The 22329-nt window shown below is 33.5% G+C and overlaps 1 protein-coding gene across 1 annotated transcript; it reads right to left on the bottom strand.

The window, feature by feature from the left end:
- Positions 1 to 222: 222 nt before the first annotated feature.
- LOC133322655 (uncharacterized) lies at positions 223 to 9557 on the bottom strand. The gene is made up of 3 exons (XM_061531619.1): positions 9387 to 9557; positions 8597 to 8804; positions 223 to 464 (listed from the first exon to the last, which is right to left on the bottom strand). Exons 1-3 carry the CDS (start codon positions 9548 to 9550, stop codon positions 225 to 227), a joined length of 612 nt encoding a protein of 203 aa, XP_061387603.1. The 5' UTR covers positions 9551 to 9557; the 3' UTR covers positions 223 to 224.
- Positions 9558 to 22329: the final 12772 nt, after the last annotated feature.

Genomic DNA, 22329 nt, shown 5'->3' with positions numbered 1-22329 from the left:
ATATGACTGTGTAGTTATGTAAAAGTAGATTTTTCTTTACCTTACATTTAACCCTTTAACATCAAATACATATATTTTTGGTCATTTTTAGTAAATTTTATTTAATTTATTTTATTAGTATTAGCTGAAAATACACACTTTATTAAATCGCATTTTAATAAATAATAAAAATTATTGCCTCTGCTGCCATTATCTTCGTAAAATTAATTGTCTCTGTATTGCCCTTAGAAATGTACATGAAAATCCAAAATATGAAAATCCAAATGAAATTCCATATGATGATCCACATCGACATTGGGCAATTCCATATATTTGACATAAGCCAAAAATGTTGTCCAACACATGCTGAAGAACGATGTAAATACCACCTGATTTTGAACGGGAATCAATGCAAAATTAACGGTTTGAACACATGGCCAATAGATGACACCGACTCGGTAGGCATCTAGGAATTTTGTAGCGACCTAAGGAGGGAGAGAGAAATGAATTCATTAGTTTATTATGTTTGTTATTTATATTTAAATGGGTTTAAAGAATGCCTATAGGAATATCAATCTGGACCCCTTCTCAAGTATCTAGAGAAGGGGTCCAGCAACATAAAATGCCATACATATCCCTTTGATATAACAGTAATATTTAAAAAATCCTACATAAAAAATAATTGAAATTAGCAAGTATATAGAATTACTATAGAATAATTTCCGTCCATAAATTAATTGGAAGAAGTTTTTACCTAAAAATCCCTATAGAAACCATATTGAAGAACATCAATAGAAAGTTTACCGACTATTAAAGTTATTTTGACGTTATTCTGTCTATATGAATCCACGTACAAGATCTATGAAGTGACATAAATAGAATAATAGAAGGTATTCGGTCTATAGAATTCGTATAGAAGATTTTCTATCCATAAATTTTATGGGGGAACGTTTTTACCTAAAACAGTCCAAGGAAGAGTATTCTCTATAACTGAATGGCAAGTTAAATATTCTGACTGGCAATTGCGACCAAGTGATTAGTAGCATTTTGGTTAAAAGTTCGAACCAACGACCATTTTATAGGTTCATCATACCTGCAGAGATATCTGTGATAATACAGAGAACATTTTTTTAACAGAAATGATGATGTGCTCCATCGCCGTAGTATTTCCGAATGGTGACTACCATTATCTAAGACTTCGGAACTAACAGCTTTCGGGCGAAAGTTTTTAAACCCTCAGCCTTGTGACAAATGAGGGTATTTACACTTTGATGCGGTAAAAATGTGCCTCATCAAAATATTGGTTTAGACCCAATCCGACCAAATTTGGAGTCGATTTACAAATGTCTGTCTGGCCGGCTGATGCGCACGATAACATTCGAAGAAATAATCGATTTCATCCAAACTTTGCACATATCAATCTATCTTTCAAACATAGTTCAAGTTCGAAGATGGGAAATATCGGTCCACTCCTTCTGGTATCTCCCCACAAAATTGTGCAAAAATTTATTTTATATCATGCGAACGGACTATCGAAAATGCCCCCTTTGAAACAAAATTTGCACCACCTATTATATCTACCAATTTCATATATAAGTCCGAAGACGAGATCCATTTTTCCACTTCTTCGGGTACCAACTCCCCCAAAATTGGGCAAACATTTATTTTATAATATCATGCGAAAAATAGTCCAAGTCTTGGAGAGGACTTTATCTTGTATACCGTATTCCTCGATCACCATATCAATAGGGAAGTAAAGCGGTCTCCGAATTCGTGTTTAAGGCATATTAATAGAGATTTTCGGTTTGGCCGTTGTTTTTTTTTTTTTTGTTTAGGCAAGGCAATCAATCTGAAATATACCTGATCTTTTATTATAATTGATGCTAGGAAAAAAGAATTTTTATTTTGAACCTTTTTTCCTTATACTTAGATTAACCTGCAACCTAAGTTAGTTAGGAAAATCTAAGTAAAATTCTGAACAAATCTTACAAATTAACGGTTCAATAATATTGAGGAAATTATGAAAACACCTCCTGTTTATCATCTTCATCATTTTGTCCCTCCTTTACATTGAAGCTATTCGGTCCCTTTAAAATTGTCACTTGTTCTTCTTTGGTTTAATCAGATGCCATCACAGCCTAATATATGTATGTATACATATTGTAGCCACTTTTTTATAAAATTTTCCCATAAATTAATAAGCTTTTAAACAACCTATCCTATTATTTGTTTCTGTATACTCATATATCAATAGTGTTCAATTTATCGGCTACAGTATTCAAGTTTTAAACATTATACATATTTTATGTTTTTTTTTTTTTCAATTCATTTGCTTATCGCCCTGAACGAAGTTGTCGCGGTGAAACCAGAGGTGGGGTCTAATTAATTGTTTTGCATTATCATTAATTAATGTTCAAAAAATTACAAACTACACCAAGGGGAGAAATAATTCTTCAATAAGCCATTCAACTGTGGGGCACAACAATTTATGACCGGTTGCAGACAAACGGCAATAAAGAAAAAACAAGTGTGTAATTAATAAAAGTAACAGAGTTTACCCTACCTATATCTCTAAAACAGAAGAACAACAATTGTAGGTTTAGAACAAATATTAAACATAACGGGTAGTGGTGGTAATTTGCTTTTAAAATGTTCGGAGTCCTTTATTATTTATTTTCTAAATCAAGGCACCTCTCAAACCTCTTCCTTCCACGATCCTAATACCCTGTGAATTTTTAGACGACATTAAGATGCTCCAATTTAAATTGCAAACGGCGTCAACAAACATCACCAAGCACCCATCACGATTCCAATTTTTTTACCTCAACAAAATGCTACTTAACAACGTTGAATGTTGTTATCTACGTAAAATGAATGAAGCGAAGCCGAACACGACAAAAAAAAAAAAAAAAAAAAAAAAACTATTCATCATCGACATTCACATTCATACATATATTCCCCATTTACCTACTTCAACGACATCATCATCACCGCCATCGTCAGCATTGGCAATACTCTACCGTCAAGCCATTATTGTTGTGTGTCTGTGCGTCGGTATGTTCAGCCAGACAGACACAATACATGACGGCCTATAACGTTCAAGATGATGACGGTGAGGATGATGACGACAAAGACACAATTGACGTGTCAAGTATGGGGATATACCATCATTGAATTGTACTTTGTCAGTTACATGCAAACGTATATATCTACACTATGTGAAGTAGAATGTCGCAGTTACGAGGATGAGTGGGGGAATTTGACTTCTACAGCTAAAGTCATTCTACCAGTACTGCTACAAGTGCAACTTCATTTTTGGTGTTCTGCTATAGACAGAAGACTTTGTAATGTTCTTCATCATCTTTAGGAGATGTAAGCTTGTAATAGGTTTTCTATAGAATGGAAGACTTTATGAAGGTCTTCAGTAGACAGAAGGCCTTATACAGTTCTTCTATAGATATAATATAATCTATAGGTCATCTATCGAGAGAAGACAACTTGGTTTTCTATAGACAAAATCTCCTTTGCTGAATTTCAGTAGTCATACTGTAGGCAGAGGACGTTCTTCAGACATATCTTCGTCAGACAAAGGTCTTCTAAAGTTCTGCTATAAACAAAATAACTTCTACAGGTCATATTTATATGATTCTATAGATCTTCACAACTACTCCTATAGAGAGATTAGTTTTTTGGGGACAGTTCTACAGATACACCACTACTAAATCGTATATTATTAGATTGTAGAAAAAGAAAATGTCGACAAAATCGGAGAAATGATCGCATTTAACCAGCATGTTAGCAGTCGTAACATCGCCCAGGAGCTAAAAATCGACCATAAACTGTTTTAAAACATTCATACAAATGCGCCCCAAAAAGAAGCTCGATTTTTTGGGCGCCACACCAATTAACAGAAAAAATAGGATGGATCGAATTTCCATCTGCGAAGCCTTGCCCAAACGGAATGAGGCAGAACCATTTCTTAAACAGACGTTGACTCGAGATGAGAAATGGATCACATACGATCACCCTGTGCAAAAACGATCGCCTTCAAAGAGCGGTAAAGCACATCTAACGATTGCCAAACTAGGACTAACGGCCAGGAAGGTTTTGCTATGCATTTGGTGGGACTGGAATGGGATTATTTATTAAGAGTTGCGTCTATATGGTCGAACGCTAAATTCTGATCTCAACTGTCAAAAACTGGAACGTTTGAAAATAGCAATTGACCAGAAACGGCCAGAATTGGCCAACAGGAGAGGTGTCGTGTTCCATCAGGATAACGCAAGGCCACACACATCTACAGTGACTCGCCAGACTCTTCGGGAACCAGGACTTGGAACCAAGCGATTATCATCTTTTTCTTGCATTGCAATTTTTTTTTAATTATAAAAAATTGGTATCCAGGGAGGATTGCAAATAGAGAGCAGGACTTCTATGAGAGAGGCATTATGAAGTTACATTTAAAATGGCAAGAAGTCATCCAACAAAACGGTGCATATTTGGCCCAAATCGGACATTCCGAAGCTTGTTAAATAAAGTCCTATAGTTCATATAAAAATAATGGATTTCTTTTTCCCCAATTGGGATTTCTGCACTTTATGAATGAAATTCATAAAACATTCATAAAACTGGTTTCTTGTCGGAGAGAGTAAAAAAAACTTTGGAGTCGGTGTGTTTATGGTGGCCAATTTTTATGGCACTGAAATTCTTTGTCGTTTTAATTTTTCTATTTCGATTTAATCTTTTATTCTTCTCGTTATGTCTTTTCTCGTCTCTTTTTATTTACTTACATGTTCATGTCCTGCGTCATTAGAACATTCGTATCGTATCAACACTTGTTTGATATACTGTTTATATCGAAATCATTTGGAAAATACATATGCGAATTTTGTAACACCTATGCAGGGGTCGGTAAGAAACAATGGAATGCAAAACTAGTTATAGTCGACGGAAAACGATACCAAAACAAAACATAGTCCTGCAATGAAAGGTGCTTTGTCTTTTTCTTGAGAGGAGTGCATTTGTTTTTGTCAAAAAAGGGAGGGAGGAAAAATGAGCGCAAATAGAGGTAAAGCAGAACGATGTAGGAAAATAGTTGTGATAATTATGAAATGTTAAATATATTTATATATTATCTGTATACATTTTTGTTCATACCACCCTCGTCAATTTCACCATCAACTAACAACCACAGAAACGATGTGCTTAAGTGGATACCTCTAAAGCAGGTTCCAATTGTTGATTGTTTGGTTAATGATGGACTCAGTGGCGGATTGACTGGATGTGAACGAGTGTGCTTGGTCTGTTTAAATTGGTTAGAGCGTATAGGCCATCATATATACAGACATAGCGGTAGTTAACATAAATTTGACCACGAGCTGTAATGGTTTTCGGAAGGGGAGATCACATTGGACGATACTACAAAATTTCAGCCTATAAAAGTTCTGTTTTGCGATTTCCCGTCAATGTCAGAGTGTAGGTCCTAACAAATTGTTTGCAATTTTTTTATGCGATCATCCCATGTGAATCTCCCTATTCCCCGAGAGCCTACAATTGCATTGTATATTCATTCAATTGCTTGCACTCCAACTGTGATAGTCATAGTCCTATGGGCTTTTATTGGTGAGGCTATGGTTAAATTTTTCATTTGTTGTTGTTGCTGCTGCTGTTGCCATTGCTGATGATGTTCACAACGATAATATTGTTGTCACAACGCTATTGCGGCTCATTCTGGCCCCTATTCACCCTGGCCATTTACGTTGGCCATAATGATGTTGATGCCCGCAATAACACAATGACTTTGGGGAATACTACTACCAACAAAACAATACAAAACTAAATTGATATGGGTGTTTCCATAATAAACAATGGACGATGGATCAAAGATAGCCTTTAAGAGATCTACAGCAAACCATATATATTAACGAAATATATATACTACCTTTACTGTAAAAAATACAAGTCTGTGGATTCGAATGCCCTTGTACATTTTTGATCGGACTGTCCTCGAAAAAACATTCTAAAAATTATCCAATATTATACAATCATTATGTGGATCACCTCCAAGATAAAGAATGTCTATAGCGGGTCTAATCCTGTAGAAAGTATATAATGAATTTTCTATATAGAATAAGCTCTTTCCTGTATAGATATCCAGATATCCTGGCTTTCTCTCTCCCTCCCTTCTACACAAAGTTTCTGTAGGTGAAAATCGGCTGATTTCCCCTAACAAATATCGATTTTCGAAATCATGCCTAAACATCGATCCACCCATATCCATAAAGCCACGAGAAGCCAGTGCGTGCGTGCATGCCTTGTTATGAGAATGACGATACAAACTGTAATGAAAAATGCACGTTGTTCGAGTAATGTGTTCATTTTTATGGACAGACGGACAAAGAAATAAACGGAGAAGAGCAAAAAACGCTATTTGTTTTTGGATGCTGACTGCCGAGCTGTGGTACTGCGTCAATTGTTGTTATTTGCAATGTTTTTTAAAACGTTCGTGATGGTGTGTTTTTTTCCCCAACTCTTCTTCGTTTCAATGTAGGATACGTGGATGTTGAACGTTTAAAAATGTGTTCAAAATGTTCAATGGAATTGTTCAAAATGTTATTACATACTTGAGCTGAAACAGAAAAAAGCAAAAATACGAAACAACAATAAAAGCAATAACATCAACATCAGCAACAGCAACAACAGCCTAGACATATTCAAGCGGAATGAGAACATGCCATAAAAATGTTTGTTCGGTTTGTGGGCCTTTTAAAGCATTCGTCCGCGTCCATACATCAATTTTTATGGTTGTGCTTAATTATTATCAGAGGAGTCTGCCCGACAGACATAAAGACAATAATGTTTGTTCGTTTGTCTGTCCGCCTGGCTGAACAAAAGTACTACGTATTGAGAATCACTTAAGGAATATGACAACGACAAGTTCATTTAAATTTATTTATGCCCACACAGTTTCGAGTACAACCAACCGAACAAACAAAACGGAATGGCTTGGCATGGGCGACTGACTGACAGACATCTCGTAAATGTATGACGACCATGCATGACACAGTAGATGAAATCATTTTTAAGCCTTTTTTTAACGAGAGAGAAATGTAAATGAAAAGTGTTGTTGGCGTTGTTGTTTTTGGAGGGCTCTAAAATACAATTTGGGGTTTCAAGGAATTGTTTTTAACACAAGTAATGATTTCATCTGAAAAATGAAATCACAAAACTGATTTCTCTCCAAGGAGATTTGCATACATAAGATTATCATAATTACTCAAACTTAAAACACGATGTTTAGTTTTATGGAAGGGTGGTTATCGCATAAATTAAAGTGCCATAAATTGGAATGATGTGGAACAGCCATCAAAAAGAGTGAATTTAATTGGTGCCAAGAGAACCTTTGGCTTGCATCGATATTTGACATATCATATAGAAGGCTTTAAAATATCTTGGACAGATGGTCTATAGGCTGCATAATATCAACTTCTCTTATTCTGATAGGCCTTAATAAATTAATACTCAAAAATTACTCATATTGCTACTGTAATTATCCTTGAAAAAATACCCGTTGAAAACTTTACTTCTATAGCTCAGATTATCCTTGAATAAATATTCTTCAGATATCAAAAAATAAAAATATTCTTCAGATATATTTTTTCCTTGAAAGACTTTCCTTAAAAACCACATACAACTTAGATAATCCTTAAAAATATTTTTAAAAATATATCATAGATTATCCTTGAAAATATGTTCCGTAATAATTAAGGACTATGCTCAGATTATCCTTGAAAAATAACCTTTAAAATTCTTAGATTATTCTTAAAAAATATGCTCTTTAATATACTCAGATTATCGTTGTAAAATATGCTTAAAAATCCTAAGATTATCCTTGAAATAATCCCTTTAATAATTCGCCTATGGCTCAGATTGGCTTCAAAACTCCTTAGATTATTCTTAAAAAATATTTTTTAAAAATCCATGCCTATAGCTCAGATTATCCTTGAAAAAAAATTCCTTTAAAAACCATTAGATTATCCATGAAAAATATTCGTAAAAAATCCACGCCTATACCGCTAGAAATCCTTGAAAAAAATACTCTATAAAAATCGTGAAATTATCCTTGGAAAATATTCTTTAAAAATCCAAGCCTACACATCCTATTATCATTAAAAAAATATTCTTTAAAAATCCATGCCTATAGCTAAGATTATCCTTGAAAAAAATTTCCTTTAAAAACCATTAGATTATCCTTGAAAAATATTCTTAAAAAATCCACGCCTATACCTCTAATAATCCTTGAAAAAATATTCTATAAAAATCGTGAAATTATCCTTGGAAAAATATTCTTTAAAAATCCAAGCCTACACATCCAATTATCATTGAAAAAATATTTTTTAAAAATCCAAGTCTATATCTCTAATTATTCTTGAAAACTTTCTAAAAATATACACTTCTACAACTCCATTTATACTTAAAAACATCAAAAAATCCCAAGGCATAAAACCAAAAAAAAAAAAAAAAACTGTAATTTGTTTTCAATTCAAAACTTTTTCAATATGTTATATAAATAATGTCCATAATATAACTTCATATCTAATTACGACAAAATACTTACCTCATGCTTGGCTTCCTCATATGTTTTGCCCTCCATCAGACTCATCGTAAATAGAAATGTACTAATGGCCATTGGATCGTATCCGGCTTGCTCTGTAATCGCTTTGCAAAAAGATGATTTGATGTCAGTACGTGGCCACATAATGGAGGCCAGGCGCATCCATGCATAAACTGTGGGACCCATGAAGAAACAGCCGAATAAACTGAATCTGTCATGTAAGGAAGACATGATGGCGGCGGGTGGAGAGGTGAAGCGAGAGAAGAAGAAGAAAAAATAAAAACGGAGTAATCGAAGCTAGCCCATTAAATTCAATACGAGTGGGATGGATAAATGAATGAATGGACGAATGGATGGATGTGTGAGTAAGACCCCAAACCACCCACTGCCAATTTTGTTGCTGCTGGTGTTTTTCTTGTTGTTGTCGACTGTTTACACAGGGGTGTCAGTGCAATTAATGATTGTTTGTTCAACTTGAATGTTGGGTGTAGATTGCTTGATGGCCGTTGTCAGTCTGTATTTTTGCCTGCCTGTCTGTCTGTGGGTCGACGGTCCCAGCATGCACACCACGTTTACTGAATGTTTCCGGTGTAATACGATGGAGTCTTATGCCACACACACTCACTCGCACATCAAGGGGCCAATGGTTAATTAAGGTGTTAATTATTGTTGATCAACGGTTGGTTCATTCGTCGATGTAGGCTTTGGATGATGATTCTTTCGTTTGTAAATTGAATGATTGTTTTTTTATATTTGTGTAATATTAATGAATGCGAATCGCAGCTAAACTTACTTAAGACATTTCTTCCAGTCATATGTGCGGAATGTCCGTTTCTCTATCAGTGTTTGCTCGGCCAATGATCCACAGGGCCATAGCAATCCATAGGCAAGCATGCCACGTAATACTTTATATTTGTGTGTAAAATCGGAAAATTTTCGTAACATTAACATTATCATTTTTGTTGCTGTTGTGCGGTCGGTTTTCTATTTATTTAGAGTGGTATTTATTTAGGTTGTTTAATATAGCAGGGTATATTATATTGTTCAAGCAGGGAAGTGTTTTGTTGTTAAACTTTCTTTCTTTCTGTTTTGCGAATGATGTTGTTTAATACTGGTGCTGCAAAGAAATAAAATGAAACATATTCATTTATCACAATAGAGAAAAACATATTTTCAAATAATTTTTTTTTAATAAAAAAACATTTCTGTGGCTGTTTTTAAAAATCCATACATGAAATACTCTTGGAAGGCCACACATTTGGCGTAGATATTCCTTCCACGCCTATATCTCAGATTATCCTTGAAAAACTATTTTTTAAAAATCCACGCCTATATCTCAGATTATCCTTGAAAAACAATTCTTTAAAAATCCACGCCTAGCTCAGATTATCCTTGAAAAACAATTTTTTAAAAATTCAAGCCTATAACTCAGATTATCCTTGAAAAACTATTCTTTAAAAATCCATGCCTATATCTCAGATTATCCTTGAAAAACTATTTTTTAAAAATCCACGCCTATAGCTCAGATTATCCTTGAAAAAAGGTCTTCTATCCAAAGGTCGTTAAAATACCTTTAAAAATATTCTAATAATAAATCCACGCCTGTAATAGTCTTTTTTATAAAAACATTTGAAGGTATTCTTTAATCCACGCCTGTAATAGTCCTTGAAAAAATATTCTTTAATAAATCCACGCCTGTAATAGTCCTTGAAAAAATATTCTTTAATAAATCCACGCCTGTAATAGTCCTTGAAAAAATATTCTTTAATAAATCCACGCCTGTAATAGTCCTTGAAAAAATATTCTTTAATAAATCCACGCCTGTAATAGTCCTTGAAAAAATATTCTTTAATAAATCCACGCCTGTAATAGTCCTTGAAAAAATATTCTTTAATAAATCCACGCCTGTAATAGTCCTTGAAAAAATATTCTTTAATAAATCCACGCCTGTAATAGTCCTTGAAAAAATATTCTTTAATAAATCCACGCCTGTAATAGTCCTTGAAAAAATATTCTTTAATAAATCCACGCCTGTAATAGTCCTTGAAAAAATCCACGCCTGTAATAGTCCTTGAAAAAATATTCTTTAATAAATCCACGCCTGTAATAGTCCTTGAAAAAATATTCTTTAAAAAAATAAAAATCCATGCCTGTAATAGCCCTTGAAAAAATATTCTTTAAAAAATCCACGCCTGTAATAGTCCTTGAAAAAATATTCTTTAAAAATCCACGCCTGTAATAGTCCTTGAAAAAATATTCTTTAAAAAATCCACGCCTGTAATAGTCCTTGAAAAAATATTCTTTAATAAATCCACGCCTGTAATAGTCCTTGAAAAAATATTCTTTAATAAATCCACGCCTGTAATAGTCCTTGAAAAAATATTCTTTAATAAATCCACGCCTGTAATAGTCCTTGAAAAAATATTCTTTAATAAATCCACGCCTGTAATAGTCCTTGAAAAAATATTCTTTAATAAATCCACGCCTGTAATAGTCCTTGAAAAAATATTCTTTAATAAATCCACGCCTGTAATAGTCCTTGAAAAAATATTCTTTAATAAATCCACGCCTGTAATAGTCCTTGAAAAAATATTCTTTAATAAATCCACGCCTGTAATAGTCCTTGAAAAAATATTCTTTAATAAATCCACGCCTGTAATAGTCCTTGAAAAAATATTCTTTAATAAATCCACGCCTGTAATAGTCCTTGAAAAAATATTCTTTAATAAATCCACGCCTGTAATAGTCCTTGAAAAAATATTCTTTAATAAATCCACGCCTGTAATAGTCCTTGAAAAAATATTCTTTAATAAATCCACGCCTGTAATAGTCCTTGAAAAAATATTCTTTAATAAATCCACGCCTGTAATAGTACTTCCACGCCTGTAATTGAAAAAAATATTCTTTAATAAATCCACGCCAATTTTATGTAATCATTTTGTTGCCTGTGGGCAACATTGGGCCACAAAGGGTTAAAAATCCACGTTTGAAATGTCTTTAACAAACCCTTCCTAGTAATAGTCCTCGAAAAAATATTCGTAAAATGTCCGGATCTATTAGTCCTCTAAAATGTTATTAAGAACCCACGCCCACAGCTCTCCTGGTAACTTGAGCGTATAGCTATAAGAATGCTTAGAACCTTGTCTTCAAAAGATCCACCCTTATAATGACTTGATCCGTTAAAAAGGAAATACACCACTTTAAACTTCTTATAGGACTTCTGTTTAATAGCTTAGTGCGTTGGGTTCTGAGAAAATGCCCATTGGAAAAACAAAACTACCTAAACAAATTAAAACTGTAACATTTGTACTGAATTATGCATCTCATGAATTTTTTAGCATTCCATACATTAAAATATCATTAACGGTATCCCTCCCACCCCTTCGTCAAACATTTCGATTAGATTTAGCTGGCAGCTGTGTTTAGCTGGCAAACAAAAGGTTTTCAATGTTATTTGGAAATTCTTAAATTATGCTAAACATGTTTCAATTTTCATTAATGGCCTCGTAATGTTAACGTCGTCGTCAGTTTGTCTGTCTGCATATTTGTAATTCCCCCATTGCACTTTACCTTTCAATTTTCAAAACAGGAAAGGGGAAGGAATGTTAGACAAACGGATGAATGGTATGGTTGACTGACTGACTGAATGCATTGAATTGAAGTGTGAGTGTATGAGGAAATGATACAAGTGATTCAACCCACACAAAAGGTTGTTCAATTACAAATCTTCTAAATTCACAATAAAATATTCTGCCCCGTAGCGGTACGGGAAATTTCCCACTTCTTGTTTTTCTTGATATATTCTACGGAGGCCCATTTGTATGTGTGTGGCATTGATAGTATAGTATTTTTCTTCCATTCCCTGTTGGTTTTAAATGCCATCTCTTCAAAATTTCAACAGCTGCCAAATTGCTTTAACATGAAAATTAAAGTGAAAACCAAATCCGAAAACCGATTTACAGAAAAGTAATTAAGTGAAGTACTCGTAGGGTAGTGTAGTTGTTAGTGCTCGGTGTGTCTTCTTTCGCCGCTGATGATGATGGTGTGAAGAAGAATATTCCGTCAACATGCAATTACAAAACAAACAAACAAACGAGTGGATGGCGACGACGACGAATGGCTATGTAGTGAGCTAGCCCGACCAACCAACCATCATAAACATCCTGGACGCCTTTCCCAACAATAAGAACAAATGAAAAATACAATAAAAGCGACCACCTCAGGCTAATTTCCGCCATGAAGTAATTTAAGAAGTTCAGGCAAATGATGATGGTTTGGTGAGACGACGAATGCTGAGCCATAGAAAATCCCTATGATGGTACTTGTTTTATGTTTGAAAAAAAAAAAACAATTGAAGATGTTCACAACACCCTTTTTTGCCTAGGTTTTGTTTGTGTTTTAGTTGCTGTCATTGTATTTCTTAAAATCTCAACAATTCCCTTTTCCTCTGCATTGGACAGACGGACGGGACGAATGGCAGTGATTACCAACCCAACCAACATTTGTTGGCATTTAAAATGAAATTGAAATTTCCAAATGTGTTTTTAAATGCATAAAATTACCATGAGCAGACAAAACGAATGTTGCACCCAGTTGTTGTGGCCTTTGCCAACTTTTGTTTGGGTGTGGATTAAAAAATAAATAAATAAGAGAAAAAACTGCAGTACATAAAATATACGCCCAATATTTAGCGTTGTCGTCATAAACAGTGGGATTAAAAAATAAAGAGGGTTTTTTAAACATATTTTTTCTCATTAAATGAAATACATTATTTTCAAAGACAACCTTGAAAAAATATTCTTTAAAGAATTCACGCCTGTATAAGTCCTTGAAAAAATATTCTTTAAAGAATCCACGCCTGTATAAGTCCTTGAAAAAATATTCTTTAAAGAATCCACGCCTGTATAAGTCCTTGAAAAAATATTCTTTAAAGAATCCACGCCTGTATAAGTCCTTGAAAAAATATTCTTTAAAGAATCCACGCCTGTATAAGTCCTTGAAAAAATATTCTTTAAAGAATCCACGCCTGTATAAGTCCTTGAAAAAATATTCTTTAAGGAATCCACGCCTGTATAAGTCCTTGAAAAAATATTCTTTAAAGAATCCACGCCTGTATACGTCCTTGAAAAAATATTCTTTAAAGAATCCACGCCTGTATAAGTCCTTGAAAAAATATTCTTTAAAGAATCCACGCCTGTATAAGTCCTTGAAAAAATATTCTTTAAAGAATCCACGCCTGTATAAGTCCTTGAAAAAATATTCTTTAAAGAATCCACGCCTGTATAAGTCCTTGAAAAAATATTCTTTAAAGAATCCACGCCTGTATAAGTCCTTGAAAAAATATTATTTAAAGAATCCACGCCTGTATAAGTCCTTGAAAAAATATTCTTTAAAGAATCCACGCCTGTATAAGTCCTTGAAAAAATATTCTTTAAAGAATCCACGCCTGTATACGTCCTTGAAAAAATATTCTTTAAAGAATCCACGCCTGTATAAGTCCTTGAAAAAATATTCTTTAAAGAATCCACGCCTGTATAAGTCCTTGAAAAAATATTCTTTAAAGAATCCACGCCTGTATAAGTCCTTGAAAAAATATTCTTTAAAGAATCCACGCCTGTATAAGTCCTTGAAAAAATATTCTTTAAAAAATCCACGCCTGTAATAGTCCTTGAAAAAATATTCTTTAAAAAATCCACGCCTGTAATAGTCCTTGAAAAAATATTCTTTAATAAATCCACGCCTGTAATAGTCCTTGAAAAAATATTCTTTAATAAATCCACGCCTGTAATAGTCCTTGAAAAAATATTCTTTAATAAATCCACGCCTGTAATAGTCCTTGAAAAAATATTCTTTAAAAAATCCACGCCTGTAATAGTCCTTGAAAAAATATTCTTTAAAAAATCCACGCCTGTAATAGTCCTTGAAAAAATATTCTTTAAAAAATCCACGACTGTAATAGTCCTTGAAAAAATATTCTTTAAAAAATCCACGCCTGTAATAGTCCTTGAAAAAATATTCTTTAATAAATCCACGCCTGTAATAGTCCTTGAAAAAATATTCTTTAATAAATCCACGCCTGTAATAGTCCTTGAAAAAATATTCTTTAATAAATCCACGCCTGTAATAGTCCTTGAAAAAATATTCTTTAATAAATCCACGCCTGTAATAGTCCTTGAAAAAAATATTCTTTAAAAAATCCACGCCTGTAATAGTCCTTGAAAAAATATTCTTTAATAAATCCACGCCTGTAATAGTCCTTGAAAAAATATTCTTTAATAAATCCACGCCTGTAATAGTCCTTGAAAAAATATTCTTTAATAAATCCACGCCTGTAATAGTCCTTGAAAAAATATTCTTTAATAAATCCACGCCTGTAATAGTCCTTGAAAAAATATTCTTTAAAAAATCCACGCCTGTAATAGTCCTTGAAAAAATATTCTTTAAAAAATCCACGCCTGTAATAGTCCTTGAAAAAATATTCTTTAAAAAATCCACGCCTGTAATAGTCCTTGAAAAAAAATATTCTTTAAAAAATCCACGCCTGTAATAGTCTATGAAAAACTATTCTTTAAAAATCCACGCCTATAGCTCAGATTATCCTTGAAAACTATTCTTTAAAATAATAGTTGTTCAAAAAATATTCTTTACAATTTGAAGCCTGCAATAGGCCTTGAAAAAATATTCTTTCAAAATTCCACGCCTGTAATTGACCTTGAAAAAATATTCTTTAACCCTTTGAGCCCCGAATTTTTTCCGTAATCATAGAACAATTTTATGTTTACAGATTTAATGCAACTATCCTAGATAGGATATGGACAAATTTTGACATCGCTACATCCTTGCATTCGGGAGATACAGTACATTCTTTCTGAAAAATAAAAGCCCAAAATCAAGAAAACCAAATGCAAAATCGACGAAAAAATCATTTTAAATTATTATCTATATTCTGTTTTACAAGAATCAAAAATAATTCTGACGGCAGAGTTCGTATATTTCAAATACGAAGCGATTTAAATAATTTGGACTGTATACACAAATTAGTACTGTACATATGTACATATGTATGTATTAAAAAGTTCATAACTTTAGCAAAAATTTGAATTTTTTAGATTTTTCTTGTGATATGTGTCGTCCATAATCAGGCCTTGACGTATGCAATCCAAAGAATATATATCTACTAGCAGTATATTAAATATTAGCTCTAAAACATTTTGTTGCCTGTGGGCAACATTGGGCCACAAAGGGTTAAAAATCCACGTTTGAAATGTCTTTAACAAACCCTTCCTAGTAATAGTCCTCGAAAAAATATTCGTAAAATGTCCGGATCTATTAGTCCTCTAAAATGTTATTAAGAACCCACGCCCACAGCTCTCCTGGTAACTTGAGCGTATAGCTATAAGAATGCTTAGAACCTTGTCTTCAAAAGATCCACCCTTATAATGACTTGATCCGTTAAAAAGGAAATACACCACTTTAAACTTCTTATAGGACTTCTGTTTAATAGCTTAGTGCGTTGGGTTCTGAGAAAATGCCCATTGGAAAAACAAAACTACCTAAACAAATTAAAACTGTAACATTTGTACTGAATTATGCATCTCATGAATTTTTTAGCATTCCATACATTAAAATATCATTAACGGTATCCCTCCCACCCCTTCGTCAAACATTTCGATTAGATTCAGCTGGCAGCTGTGTTTAGCTGGCAAACAAAAGGTTTTCAATGTTATTTGGAAATTCTTAAATTATGCTAAACATGTTTCAATTTTCATTAATGGCCTCGTAATGTTAACGTCGTCGTCAGTTTGTCTGTCTGCATATTTGTAATTCCCCCATTGCACTTTACCTTTCAATTTTCAAAACAGGAAAGGGGAAGGAATGTTAGACAAACGGATGAATGGTATGGTTGACTGACTGACTGAATGCATTGAATTGAAGTGTGAGTGTATGAGGAAATGATACAAGTGATTCAACCCACACAAAAGGTTGTTCAATTACAAATCTTCTAAATTCACAATAAAATATTCTGCCCCGTAGCGGTACGGGAAATTTCCCACTTCTTGTTTTTCTTGATATATTCTACGGAGGCCCATTTGTATGTGTGTGGCATTGATAGTATAGTATTTTTCTTCCATTCCCTGTTGGTTTTAAATGCCATCTCTTCAAAATTTCAACAGCTGCCAAATTGCTTTAACATGAAAATTAAAGTGAAAACCAAATCCGAAAACCGATTTACAGAAAAGTAATTAAGTGAAGTACTCGTAGGGTAGTGTAGTTGTTAGTGCTCGGTGTGTCTTCTTTCGCCGCTGATGATGATGGTGTGAAGAAGAATATTCCGTCAACATGCAATTACAAAACAAACAAACAAACGAGTGGATGGCGACGACGACGAATGGCTATGTAGTGAGCTAGCCCGACCAACCAACCATCATAAACATCCTGGACGCCTTTCCCAACAATAAGAACAAATGAAAAATACAATAAAAGCGACCACCTCAGGCTAATTTCCGCCATGAAGTAATTTAAGAAGTTCAGGCAAATGATGATGGTTTGGTGAGATGACGAATGCTGAGCCATAGAAAATCCCTATGATGGTACTTGTTTTATGTTTGAAAAAAAAAAACAATTGAAGATGTTCACAACACCCTTTTTTGCCTAGGTTTTGTTTGTGTTTTAGTTGCTGTCATTGTATTTCTTAAAATCTCAACAATTCCCTTTTCCTCTGCATTGGACAGACGGACGGGACGAATGGCAGTGATTACCAACCCAACCAACATTTGTTGGCATTTAAAATGAAATTGAAATTTCCAAATGTGTTTTTAAATGCATAAAATTACCATGAGCAGACAAAACGAATGTTGCACCCAGTTGTTGTGGCCTTTGCCAACTTTTGTTTGGGTGTGGATTAAAAAATAAATAAATAAGAGAAAAAACTGCAGTACATAAAATATACGCCCAATATTTAGCGTTGTCGTCATAAACAGTGGGATTAAAAAATAAAGAGGGTTTTTTAAACATATTTTTTCTCATTAAATGAAATACATTATTTTCAAAGACAACCTTGAAAAAATATTCTTTAAAGAATTCACGCCTGTATAAGTCCTTGAAAAAATATTCTTTAAAGAATTCACGCCTGTATAAGTCCTTGAAAAAATATTCTTTAAAGAATCCACGCCTGTATAAGTCCTTGAAAAAATATTCTTTAAAGAATCCACGCCTGTATAAGTCCTTGAAAAAATATTCTTTAAAGAATCCACGCCTGTATAAGTCCTTGAAAAAATATTCTTTAAAGAATCCACGCCTGTATAAGTCCTTGAAAAAATATTCTTTAAAGAATCCACGCCTGTATAAGTCCTTGAAAAAATATTCTTTAAGGAATCCACGCCTGTATAAGTCCTTGAAAAAATATTCTTTAAAGAATCCACGCCTGTATACGTCCTTGAAAAAATATTCTTTAAAGAATCCACGCCTGTATAAGTCCTTGAAAAAATATTCTTTAAAGAATCCACGCCTGTATAAGTCCTTGAAAAAATATTCTTTAAAGAATCCACGCCTGTATAAGTCCTTGAAAAAATATTCTTTAAAGAATCCACGCCTGTATAAGTCCTTGAAAAAATATTCTTTAAAGAATCCACGCCTGTATAAGTCCTTGAAAAAATATTCTTTAAAGAATCCACGCCTGTATACGTCCTTGAAAAAATATTCTTTAAAGAATCCACGCCTGTATAAGTCCTTGAAAAAATATTCTTTAAAGAATCCACGCCTGTATAAGTCCTTGAAAAAATATTCTTTAAAGAATCCACGCCTGTATAAGTCCTTGAAAAAATATTCTTTAAAGAATCCACGCCTGTATAAGTCCTTGAAAAAATATTCTTTAAAGAATCCACGCCTGTATAAGTCCTTGAAAAAATATTCTTTAAAGAATCCACGCCTGTATAAGTCCTTGAAAAAATATTCTTTAAAGAATCCACGCCTGTATAAGTCCTTGAAAAAATATTCTTTAAAGAATCCACGCCTGTATACGTCCTTGAAAAAATATTCTTTAAAGAATCCACGCCTGTATAAGTCCTTGAAAAAATATTCTTTAAAGAATCCACGCCTGTATAAGTCCTTGAAAAAATATTCTTTAAAGAATCCACGCCTGTATAAGTCCTTGAAAAAATATTCTTTAAAGAATCCACGCCTGTATAAGTCCTTGAAAAAATATTCTTTAAAGAATCCACGCCTGTATAAGTCCTTGAAAAAATATTCTTTAAAGAATCCACGCCTGTATAAGTCCTTGAAAAAATATTCTTTAAAGAATCCACGCCTGTATAAGTCCTTGAAAAAATATTCTTTAAAGAATCCTCGCCTGTATAAGTCCATGAAAAAATATTATTTAAAGAATCCACGCCTGTATAAGTCCATGAAAAAATATTATTTAAAGAATCCACGCCTGTATAAGTCCTTGAAAAAATATTCTTTAAAGAATCCACGCCTGTATAAGTCCTTGAAAAAATATTCTTTAAAGAATCCACGCCTGTATAAGTCCTTGAAAAAATATTCTTTAAAGAATTCACGCCTGTATAAGTCCTTGAAAAAATATTCTTTAAAGAATCCACGCCAGTATAAGTCCTTGAAAAAATATTCTTTAAAGAATCCACGCCTGTATAAGTCCTTGAAAAAATATTCTTTAAAGAATCCACGCCTGTATAAGTCCTTGAAAAAATATTCTTTAAAGAATCCACGCCTGTATAAGTCCTTGAAAAAATATTCTTTAAAGAATCCACGCCTGTATAAGTCCTTGAAAAAATATTCTTTAAAGAATCCACGCCTGTATAAGTCCTTGAAAAAATATTCTTTAAAGAATCCACGCCTGTATAAGTCTATGAAAAACTATTCTTTAAACAATCCACGCCTGTATAAGTCCTTGAAAAAATATTCTTTAAAGAATCCACGCCTGTATAAGTCCTTGAAAAAATATTCTTTAAAGAATCCACGCCTGTATAAGTCCTTGAAAAAATATTCTTTAAAGAATCCACGCCTGTATAAGTCCTTGAAAAAATATTCTTTAAAGAATCCACGCCTGTATAAGTCCTTGAAAAAATATTCCTTAAAAAATCCACGCCTGTAATAGTCCTTGAAAAACTATTCTTTAAAGAATCCACGCCTGTAATAGTCCTTGAAAAAATATTCTTTAAAGAATCCACGCCTGTTATAGTCCTTAAAAAAATATTTTTTAAAAAATCCACATTCCGAAAAATATACTTTATAAAATCCAGGTATGAAAATCCAAAATGTAATTGTCTTTGATTTTTTTTTTAAATCCAGGATTGTAATAATTCTTGAAATAATACTCTTTAAAATCCTCCTTAGTCCTCTAAGGACTGCTAATACTTTTTCAGGTGTTTTTTATTATTGATTTTTTTTCAATAACTATGGTGGATTCCTTAAAGGAAATATAGACAAAGGACTATTAGACTGAGCGTTAATTAAATAAGATTTTTATAGGTATCAGAGCGTGATTTTTTAAATAAATGTTTAAGGACTAATTAAACGTAAATATTCAAAAATATTTTCTCAAGGACTATTATGCCGTTTTTTTTTCAAATAAAAACTCTGTGTAAGGATCAGTTCGTGATTGTTTGAAAAATATTTGTAGGACAATTAAAAATATACATTTTTAAGAGTTTGTGGTTTTCAATAATTTCTAAAATATATTTAAAATGTTTATTGCAACCGTAAATATAGGCTTTATTTTCAAATACTATATCAGCAACAAAATAAGATTTTTATGGATTTCTTTCTAAAACTAATATGATTATAAGTTTGGCCTGAAATATGTATATACACTCACCCGACTTTGTTAGGAAAATTCCCAACGTCCCCTTTATTTCCCGTGGGTGTAATTAAACCATTTATAATTGTTTTAATTGTCAACTAAAAATAGAGGAACCCCTTTTTTCAATTACAAATTGGATTAAAAAATACCTGACAATTATCTCCAACCCTCTTCTCGAGGCAACAATAATTGCGTGTCTGGATTGCAATTAATGCGCCTGCTGTTGTCGATTTTCTTTTTTCGAAACATCATCCACCAACTACCGTTTTTTTTTCAACTCATTGTGTGATACGTTAAAATGTTGCTGATAAGACACACGACAAATAACATTCCAAATGCCATGCATCCCAATCGACGAATGCCGTTTTTTTGTTTTTTGGAAAACCACCCATACCGTTGGCCATGCCATGCCAGCGAAGCAAACAATGGAAATCTATTGCAATGTAGCCAACTTCCTTAATTATTTAAACAAGCCAATGGCAGGCACATCGACCGCGAGGCAGGCAGGCAGCGGTACTTCACGTGGAGTATCTCCGTTTTTTTGCTGTTGTTGGTGGTGTTTAGATTTCCTTGCAAAGACAACAGTCGAAAATAAACGTTACCGTCAATTGATTGCGGCGACCGTTAAACTAACGACCCATAGCCTGCCTGCCAGACAGACAACCAACCGGCAAGCCATTTGATTTGTTATGTTAGGTGTAGATTCGATTGCATTGCAACAACAACAGTCCAACCAACCACTTGATATAAAAGTTGATCTCTCTCCGTTGTCCCTGAATGCTGTCCACCTCCTTCCTTCCTTTCGAACCAAACCAATGGCATTGTTGCAACTTCACTAAATGGAAACATTGGGCGAGTGTTTCGTGTTAAAGATAATTTAGTAGCCACAAAATGTTGAATAGTTTTTTGTTTGTCAGTTCGTTCGTTTGTCAGTCTGTCTGTCCTTTCCTTACTGATAAACCAACCGACCTGGTACGAAAAGCAAATTTATTTTGTTTGTTGTCGTCCCAAAGCGGCTCAGGTTTTTTGTTGTACTTCTTCCTTTTTTTCTTTTTTTGTGTTATTTTTTTTTGTGTAGCCAACAAACAAGAAAAAGGGGTGCAGCCTTGAATTTTTGTTTGTAAAGATTGTGTAATAGAGTGGGTCGAAAAAAGTCGAAATTTTTTATAGTATTATGTACAAAGTTGGACAGAAGACCGTTGAAGCGGATCTATAGGCAGAAAGCCGTAGAAAGTCTTCTATAGGCAAAAGGCATTTGAAGTGCCTTCTGTAGACAGAAGTCACTTGAAGGTCTTCTATAAACAGAAGCCATTTGAAGGTTTTCTATAGACAGAAGACCTTTGAAGGCCTTCTATAGACAGAATATCTTCGAAGGTCTTCTTTAGAGAGAAGTCCTTTCAAGATCTTCTATAGACAGAAGACCTTTTAAGGTCTTCTATAGACAGAATACCGTTTAAGGTCTTCTATAGACAGGAGACCTGTGGAGGTCTTCAATAGATAGGAGACCTGTGAAGATCTTCTATAGAAAGAAGACCTAAGAAATTCTTTCTTCTTGAGAGACCTTTGGAGGTCTTCTATAGACATAATATATTTTGAAGTCTTCAATTGATAGAAGACCTTTTAAAGTATTCCATAGAAAGAGAACTTTTAAGGTCTTCTATATGCATAGGACCTTTTAAGGTCTTCTATAGACAGAAGACCTTTGAACGTCTTCTATAGAGAGAAGTCCTTTGAAGGTCTTCTATAGGGAGAAGTCCTTTGAAGGTCTTCTATAGACAGAAGACCTTTGAAGGTCTTTTATAGACAGAAGACCTTTGAAGGTCTTTTATAGACAGAAGACCCTTGAAGGTCTTCTATTGACTGAAGACCTTTTAAGGTCTTCTATAGACTGAAGACCTTTTAAGGTCTTTTATAGACT

Source organism: Musca vetustissima, unplaced genomic scaffold (genome assembly GCF_032173495.1).
Source record: "Musca vetustissima isolate MV318-11 ecotype Yass unplaced genomic scaffold, APGP_CSIRO_Mvet_v1 utg6303, whole genome shotgun sequence".
Taxonomy (NCBI): domain Eukaryota; kingdom Metazoa; phylum Arthropoda; class Insecta; order Diptera; family Muscidae; genus Musca; species Musca vetustissima.
This window is presented reverse-complemented; position numbering and strand designations above follow the sequence as displayed.

Bases quoted from the DNA above. Each gene is read 5' to 3' on its own strand.
- LOC133322655 (XM_061531619.1), bottom strand. From the start codon at position 9,550: ATGATAATGTTAATGTTACGAAAATTTTCCGATTTTACACACAAATAT. The intron at 8,805-9,386 runs GTAAGTTTAGCT...CTTACATGACAG, and splicing joins GACTGGAAGAAATGTCTTAA to ATTCAGTTTATTCGGCTGTT. The intron at 465-8,596 runs GTAAGTATTTTG...CTCCCTCCTTAG, and splicing joins ATGAGGAAGCCAAGCATGAG to GTCGCTACAAAATTCCTAGA.